Here is a 9341-nt window from a genome sequence, read left to right as displayed (position 1 = left end):
GTCTGCTGTGTGTTCCGTATGGGGATGGAACCTAGAACTCTGATTAAATGAACCGGAGCTACTAAACGTCTACACATGTTCCTTATGGGGATGGAACCTAGAACTCGGATTAAATGAACCGGAGCTACTAAACTTCTGTACTCCGTCTACACATGTTCCTGATGGGGAACCTAGAACTCTGATTAAATGAACCGGAGCTACTAAACTTCTGTACTCAGTCTACACATGTTCCTTATGGGGATGGAACCTAGAACTCTGATTAAATGAACCGGAGCTACTAAACGTCTACACATGTTCCTGATGGGGAACCTAGAACTCTGAATAACGGAGCTACTAAACTTCTGTACTCCGTCTACACATGTTCCTGATGGGGAACCTAGAACTCTGAATAACGGAGCTACTAAACGTCTACACATGTTCCTGATGGGGAACCTAGAACTCTGATTACCGGAGCTACTAAACGTCTACACATATTCCTGATGGGGAACCTAGAACTCTGAATAACGGAGCTACTAAATTTCTGTACTCAGTCTACACATGTTCCTTATGGGGATGGGAACCTAGAACTCTGAATAACGGAGCTACTAAACGTCTACACATGTTCCTGATGGGGATGGGAACCTAGAACTCTGAATAACGGAGCTACTAAACTTCTGTACTCCGTCTACACATGTTCCTGATGGGGAACCTAGAACTCTGAATAACGGAGCTACTAAACGTCTACACATGTTCCTGATGGGGAACCTAGAACTCTGAATAACGGAGCTACTAAACGTCTACACATGTTCCTGATGGGGAACCTAGAACTCTGATTACCGGAGCTACTAAACGTCTACACATGTTCCTGATGGGGAACCTAGAACTCTGATTACCGGAGCTACTAAACTTCTGTACTCCGTCTACACATGTTCCTGATGGGGAACCTAGAACTCTGATTACCGGAGCTACTAAACGTCTACACATGTTCCTGATGGGGAACCTAGAACTCTGATTACCGGAGCTACTAAATGTCTACACATGTTCCTGATGGGGAACCTAGAACTCTGATTAAATGAACCGGAGCTACTGTACTCCGTCTACACATGTTCCTGATGGGGAACCTAGAACTCTGATTACCGGAGCTACTAAACGTCTACACATGTTCCTGATGGGGAACCTAGAACTCTGATTACCGGAGCTACTAAACGTCTACACATGTTCCTGATGGGGAACCTAGAACTCTGATTACCGGAGCTACTAAACTTCTGTACTCCGTCTACACATGTTCCTGATGGGGAACCTAGAACTCTGATTACCGGAGCTACTAAACGTCTACACATGTTCCTGATGGGGAACCTAGAACTCTGATTACCGGAGCTACTAAACGTCTACACATGTTCCTGATGGGGAACCTAGAACTCTGATTAAATGAACCGGAGCTACTGTACTCCGTCTACACATGTTCCTGATGGGGAACCTAGAACTCTGATTACCGGAGCTACTAAACGTCTACACATGTTCCTGATGGGGAACCTAGAACTCTGATTACCGGAGCTACTAAACTTCTGTACTCCGTCTACACATGTTCCTGATGGGGAACCTAGAACTCTGATTACCGGAGCTACTAAACGTCTACACATGTTCCTGATGGGGAACCTAGAATGGAGGAAGAATGGAGGAAGGAGACACACACTATGGAGGAAGGAGACACACACTATGGAGGAAGGAGACACACACTATGGAGGAAGGAGACACACACTATGGAGGAAGGAAACACACACTATGGAGGAAGGAAACACACACTATGGAGGAAGGAGACACACACACTATGGAGGAAGGAAACACACACTATGGAGGAAGGAGACACACACTATGGAGGAAGGAGACACACACACTATGGAGGAAGGAGACACACACACTATGGAGGAAGGAGACACACACACTATGGAGGAAGGAGACACACACACTATGGAGGAAGGAGACACACACTATGGAGGAAGGAGACACACACTATGGAGGAAGGAGACACACACACTATGGAGGAAGGAGACACACACTATGGAGGAAGGAGACACACACTATGGAGGAAGGAGACACACACACTATGGAGGAAGGAGACACACACTATGGAGGAAGGAGACACACACTATGGAGGAAGGAAACACACACTATGGAGGAAGGAAACACACACTATGGAGGAAGGAGACACACACTATGGAGGAAGGAGACACACACACACTATGGAGGAAGGAGACACACACACTATGGAGGAAGGAAACACACACTATGGAGGAAGGAGACACACTATGGAGGAAGGAGACACACACACTATGGAGGAAGGAGACACACACACTATGGAGGAAGGAGACACACACACTATGGAGGAAGGAGACACACACTATGGAGGAAGGAGACACACACTATGGAGGAAGGAGACACACACTATGGAGGAAGGAGACACACACTATGGAGGAAGGAGACACACACACTATGGAGGAAGGAGACACACACACTATGGAGGAAGGAGACACACACACTATGGAGGAAGGAAACACACACTATGGAGGAAGGAGACACACACTATGGAGGAAGGAGACACACACACTATGGAGGAAGGAGACACACACACTATGGAGGAAGGAGACACACACTATGGAGGAAGGAGACACACACACTATGGAGGAAGGAAACACACATATACACTGACTGTCTGAAACCAGAGATGACACACACACTCCCTCATAGCACACAGAGCTACTGTTGTCCCAGGACAAGGTAAGGCACATCAGCCAGCTGTGGCAGTCAGAACCAGCTAACAAGCAGTCTTTCTGTATCCACACATGAACTGAACCACACAATTCGCCTTGCAAACACACACACCGTTCCGATAGTCCACCCATAGATGTCCTATTCAGATAGTGTTTTTCATAGACAACTTTCTGGGGCGAAAACAAAACGGCCCTTGGTTGTCAATATGTTCTGTGTTCCAAGTCAAATGACGAGTCAATAGGTGACCTTTACCCCTTCACCTGGCAACAACCCCAATCTCACCTTTGAACTTACTCCTGATTGACCAAGGTTAGTCAGATCCTCCCTGAATTGAGAGAGAGAGGATAAATGTCACCCTTAAGCACAGATCTAGGATCAGCTTCCTGAAATCCTTAACCATAAAGGGCTGGAGGGAAAACTGACCTAAGATCAGTGTGTAGGGAAAAGCTTCAGTAGACATGGATCAGTACAACACTAGGCCCTGTTACAGTGTGAGGAACCAGACACGTGGGGAGTGAGGCCCAGGGTTCGCAGGACTTCTCCCTAGAGACTGACACCTATTTCTGGGGTGGAATCAACCTCGGGCTACCCTTGTTGGCCCTTTGTGTGGTTCTATGTTGTGGGGATCACTGAGAGTTGTGGTTAAAATAGTTTGGGACTTAAAGTGTCCTGTAAAAGATCATGTGATCATGTTATTGTTGTAACTCATCTCCCTACTCCCTCTCTCTGTCTCTCTCCAGTCTGTCCAATGGGCAGTGGTGCCAGTAGACTCTACAATTCCCTGGCCCAGACCCTAGTCAGCACCAGCACCACCCCGCTGGCCCAGCACCCCTCCCCCTTACAGGGGTGTCACTCTCCCCCGGGGGGGCACCCCCTGGAGCTGCTGAGGGAGTGTGAGGAGGCTCTACGGGACAGGCCTCCTCGCCTCCTCAGAGCCTTCATCTGCCCCGGGGAGGGAGAGGTGGACAGGGAGGAAGTGGACAACGATGCCACCCAGAGGACCATCAGAGTTATGCAGTGGAACATACTGGCTCAAGGTAAATATGGTTGTTTTTTTTTAAATTGTAGCCTTTCTTTAGCAAAAAATAGTCATGAACGTTTCATCTCATTCAGGGCTATTAAATGGTATATTATTGCTCATTTTAATTGGCATCGAGGACAGTGAGATGGATGGATGGACTGACGGATGAATTCTCTCTCCCTCCAGCTCTAGGTGAAGGCATGGACAGTTTTGTCAACTGTCCCCTGGAAGCCCTGAACTGGGCGGAGCGTAAATACCTCATCCTAGAAGAGATCCTCACCTACCGACCTCACATCCTGTGTCTACAGGAAGTCGACCACTACTACGACACCTTCCAGCCAATCCTGGCCAGCCTGGGTTACCGCGGAAACTTCTGCCCCAAGCCCTGGTCTCCGTGTTTGGATGTGGAGGGCAACAACGGTCCGGATGGATGTGCTCTGTTCTACGATGAAGCCCGGTTGGACTTGGTGGACAGTGTGAATGTCCGGCTGTGTGCCCTTTTCACACCCACCAACCAGGTCTGTAAAACTATGCCAGTCGAACTGTCCTTCCTTCCTTGAAGTAAATCACTGGTCTGACAACGTCTAATAGGATGGAAACTCTGATTTACAAGCACGTCGATTACCTCAAGGAATGAAGGACTCCGACAGGATCCTATTTTATAACAGGCAAGAGAGGTCAGAGGTCAACCCTCCTCCTGGACAGCCACTGTTTGTGTAGATTGTTAAAAAATACAGACTGGAACGTAAACCCTTAACTGTTTAATGCATTTGTCTTCCCTACAGGTGGCGGTCGTCACGACGCTGCGTTGCAGGGTGACAGGCCGGCGGCTGTGTGTTGCCGTGACGCACCTCAAAGCCCGGAGCGGCTGGGAATGTCTCCGTAGTGCCCAGGGTTCCGACCTTCTCCGGAACCTCACCACCCTCACCCAATCACCGGGGGGTCCTTCGGATCCCATAGGCATCGCCCCAGACACCCCTCTCCTTGTCTGCGGCGACTTCAACGCTGTGCCTTCCGAGGACGTCTACCAACGTTTCGCCTCGTCACCGTTGATCCTTGACTCCGCCTATAAAAGGTTAAGCCGGGACGGGCTTTCGGAACCGGCCTATACCACGTGGAAGATCCGGCCGACGGGAGAGTGTTGCAACACATTGGATTATATCTGGTACTCTAGAGAAGCGTTCAGTGTGGACGCCGTGTTGGATATGCCTACAGAGGAACAGATTGGCCCCAACAGGCTTCCGTCGTACAACTACCCCTCCGATCACCTCTCGTTGGTGTGTGACTTCAGCTTTAAAAAGCAGCAGGAGGACTGAAGAGGATCACGTGGACACTTGATTGACAATTTGAGGGATGGAGGGATCAGAACGAGGGATGGAGGGATCGGATGGAGGGATCAGAACGAGGGATGGAGGGTACAGAACGAGGGATGGAGGGTACAGAACGAGGGATGGAGGGAACAGAACGAGGGATGGAGGGAACAGAACGAGGGATGGAGGGTACAGAACGAGGGATGGAGGGTACAGAACGAGGGATGGAGGGGACAGAACGAGGGATGGAGGGAAGAGAATGAGGGATGGAGGGAAGAGAACGAGGGATGGAGGGTACAGAACGAGGGATGGAGGGTACAGAACGAGGGATGGAGGGTACAGAACGAGGGATGGAGGGGACAGAACGAGGGATGGAGGGAAGAGAATGAGGGATGGAGGGAAGAGAACGAGGGATGGAGGGTACAGAACGAGGGATGGAGGGTACAGAACGAGGGATGGAGGGGACAGAACGAGGGATGGAGGGAAGAGAATGAGGGATGGAGGGAAGAGAACGAGGGATGGAGGGTACAGAACGAGGGATGGAGGGGACAGAACGAGGGATGGAGGGGACAGAACGAGGGATGGAGGGAAGAGAATGAGGGATGGAGGGAAGAGAATGAGGGATGGAGGGAAGAGAACGAGGGATGGAGGGAAGAGAACGAGGGATGGAGGGAACAGAACGAGGGATGGAGGGGACAGAAGCACCACTGTCCCTCTGAGTCCGAACCCATCTCTCTGGGGTATGATGACTAGAGAACAGGAGGAGGGAAATAGGGAGGAGACTACCCGCTTGGGTCATGTTATCAATTTAAAACACTCTGAATGAAGGAGACCGAGAGGAATGGACTGGACAGACTGCTGAAACTAGGCTCTATGGTTCCTGTCTACAGTAGAGGTGCTGTTGTTGTACCTCTGACACTGTGATGATTGGACAGACTGCTGAAACTAGGCTCTATGGTTCCTGTCTACAGTAGAGGTGCTGTTGTTGTACCTCTGACACTGTGATGATTGGACTGGACAGACTGCTGAAACTAGGCTCTATGGTTCCTGTCTACAGTAGAGGTGCTGTTGTTGTACCTCTGACACTGTGATGATTGGACTGGACAGACTGCTGAAACTAGGCTCTATGGTTCCTGTCTACAGTAGAGGTGCTGTTGTTGTACCTCTGACACTGTGATGATTGGACTGGACAGACTGCTGAAACTAGGCTCTATGGTTCCTGTCTACAGTAGAGGTGCTGTTGTTGTACCTCTGACACTGTGATGATTGGACAGACTGCTGAAACTAGGCTCTATGGTTCCTGTCTACAGTAGAGGTGCTGTTGTTGTACCTCTGACACTGTGATGATTGGACAGACTGCTGAAACTAGGCTCTATGGTTCCTGTCTACAGTAGAGGTGCTGTTGTTGTACCTCTGACACTGTGATGATTGGACAGACTGCTGAAACTAGGCTCTATGGTTCCTGTCTACAGTAGAGGTGCTGTTGTTGTACCTCTGACACTGTGATGATTGGACAGACTGCTGAAACTAGGCTCTATGGTTCCTGTCTACAGTAGAGGTGCTGTTGTTGTACCTCTGACACTGTGATGATTGGACAGACTGCTGAAACTAGGCTCTATGGTTCCTGTCTACAGTAGAGGTGCTGTTGTTGTACCTCTGACACTGTGATGATTGGACTGGACAGACTGCTGAAACTAGGCTCTATGGTTCCTGTCTACAGTAGAGGTGCTGTTGTTGTACCTCTGACACTGTGATGATTGGACTGGACAGACAGCTGAAACTAGGCTCTATGGTTCCTGTCTACAGTAGAGGTGCTGTTGTTGTACCTCTGACACTGTGATGATTGGACAGACTGCTGAAACTAGGCTCTATGGTTCCTGTCTACAGTAGAGGTGCTGTTGTTGTACCTCTGACACTGTGATGATTGGACTGGACAGACAGCTGAAACTAGGCTCTATGGTTCCTGTCTACAGTAGAGGTGCTGTTGTTGTACCTCTGACACTGTGATGATTGGACAGACTGCTGAAACTAGGCTCTATGGTTCCTGTCTACAGTAGAGGTGCTGTTGTTGTACCTCTGACACTGTGATGATTGCACCCTACCTGCTACTATTGTCCTGGGCTGCTTCAGTTCAAGAGGGTAATCCTACAGAGCAGGATCAAGGGGTTAGCCGGCTAACTAGGAGTTAACTTGCCTAAATATTCTGAAGTATTACAGTGCATTTTGGGAAGTATTCAGACACCTTGACTTTCTTCAAAATGTTGTTACATTACAGCCTTATTCTAAAATTGATGTTTTTCTTCACAATGGACAAAGCAAAACCAGGTTTTTAGAAATTCCTCACTTTAGCAAAGTATTGCTATGGGCCTTGAAATTGATCTCAGGTGCATCCTGTTTCCATTGATTATCCTTGAGATGTTTCTACAACTTGATTGGAGTCCACCTGTGGTAAATTCAATTGATTGGATGTGATTTAGAAAGGCACACACCTATCTATATAAAGGTCCCGCAGTTGACAGTGCATGACAATGGAATTGTCCCAGAGCTCCAAGACAGGATTGTGTCGTGGTTCAGATCTGGGGAAGGGTACCAAGACATTCTGTAAAAATGTCTTAACCTGTTTTTGCTTTGTCATTACGGGGTATTGTGGGTGTAGATTGATGAAAAGTATTACATTTTAAAATGAATCTGTAACAAAATGTGGGGGAAGTAAAGGTGTCTGAATACGTGTTAAACATGTCATGTTCATCAGCATTACCTCAACTGCAGAGGAGGATCTTGCTCTTACTGTGTGTGTGTGTGTGTGTATATATATATATATATATAATCCTTTTCTGGTCAGGTGTGTCATTAATGCCTACTGATACTTGCACCAGGGCCATGTTCAGTACAAAAACGTTATTGAACATAGAAATAACACTAAATAGAGCCAACGTGATTCCTTACTGTATACGTCAGAGATGAGCGTTTGTTCTAAATAGCATATTTCTATCTGAATGTACCCCTGGTCAGCTGGGGGTGAGTGTACCACCACGGTACATTTGTAATGTAAACAGGATCTAGATGTATTTTATCCAAAACAAACTTCCAGTAGTGTGTCTCTACATTGTATGGGTGGCCCCAGTAGGAAACTAAACCATATCCCTGGCATGGTGCCACGTACTACCAACTGACCCAGTTATTTACAGAGCATCAGTCCCAATACAGTAGTTTATATTCAAACTGTCAGCCTATGTGCAATAAAATAATCTGCCCTTCTTTTCTGCCTCTGTGTGGTGTTCTACACATTATAAATCACTTCCTACCTCACCAGTTGAAATGCCATCCAATGTCCCCTGGTGGTAAGCTGTGGAACTACAGTTACCACCAACATGTGAAATGTGGACATTAACTACAACATAGTGAAGTCTAGAAGTCTGCTGTGTGTTCCTGATGGGGATGGAACCTAGAACTCTGATTACCGGAGCTACTAAACTTCTGTACTCAGTCTACACATGTTCCTTATGGGGATGGAACCTAGAACTCTGATTACCGGAGCTACTAAACTTCTGTACTCAGTCTACACATGTTCCTGATGGGGAACCTAGAACTCTGATTAAATGAACCGGAGCTAAACTTCTGTACTCAGTCTACACATGTTCCTGATGGGGAACCTAGAACTCTGATTACCGGAGCTACTAAACTTCTGTACTCAGTCTACACACATTGCAGCCGTTTGTAAGTCAGGCGGGTGGTGAACGCCGTCACTCTGCACCAACCAGCTGAGCCATTGAAGCCAGTCTGTTGCCTCCCGTTCAACTAGTTCTGGTTAAACCCTGAATGGGACTGTTTAGAAACAGAATCCCTGCAACCAAAGGGTTACTAGTTGTCGTCAGCTACGTTGTATTTCACTGCATGTTGGCTGGAACAGGTCCCAGAATGGTTCCCGGTGGATCACCTCTCTAACACGGCCCATGTCGGCTGGAACAGGTCCCAGAGAGAATGGTTCCCAGTGGATCACCTCTCTAACACGGCCCATGTCTGCTGGAACAGGTCCCAGAGAGAATGGTTCCCGGTGGATCACCTCTCTAACACGGCCCATGTCGGCTGGAACAGGTCCCAGAGAGAATGGTTCCCAGTGGATCACCTCTCTAACACGGCCCATGTTGGCTGGAACAGGTCCCAGAGAGAATGGTTCCCGGTGGATCACCTCTCTAACACGGCCCATGTCGGCTGGAACAGGTCCCAGAGAGAATGGTTCCCAGTGGATCACCTCTCTAACA

General features: G+C 48.2%; 1 protein-coding gene across 1 annotated transcript; it reads left to right on the top strand.

Annotated features, from left to right (window-relative positions):
- The first annotated feature begins 3487 nt into the window (after positions 1–3487).
- Positions 3488–5099, top strand: LOC139419731 (nocturnin-like). Its single transcript, XM_071169724.1, has 3 exons — positions 3488–3785; positions 3956–4287; positions 4555–5099. The coding sequence occupies exons 1-3, from the start codon at positions 3497–3499 to the stop codon at positions 5083–5085; spliced, it is 1152 nt and encodes a 383-aa protein (XP_071025825.1). The 5' UTR covers positions 3488–3496; the 3' UTR covers positions 5086–5099.
- The last annotated feature ends 4242 nt before the right edge of the window (positions 5100–9341 follow it).

Source organism: Oncorhynchus clarkii, chromosome 10 (assembly GCF_045791955.1).
Source record: "Oncorhynchus clarkii lewisi isolate Uvic-CL-2024 chromosome 10, UVic_Ocla_1.0, whole genome shotgun sequence".
Taxonomy (NCBI): domain Eukaryota; kingdom Metazoa; phylum Chordata; class Actinopteri; order Salmoniformes; family Salmonidae; genus Oncorhynchus; species Oncorhynchus clarkii.
This window is presented reverse-complemented; position numbering and strand designations above follow the sequence as displayed.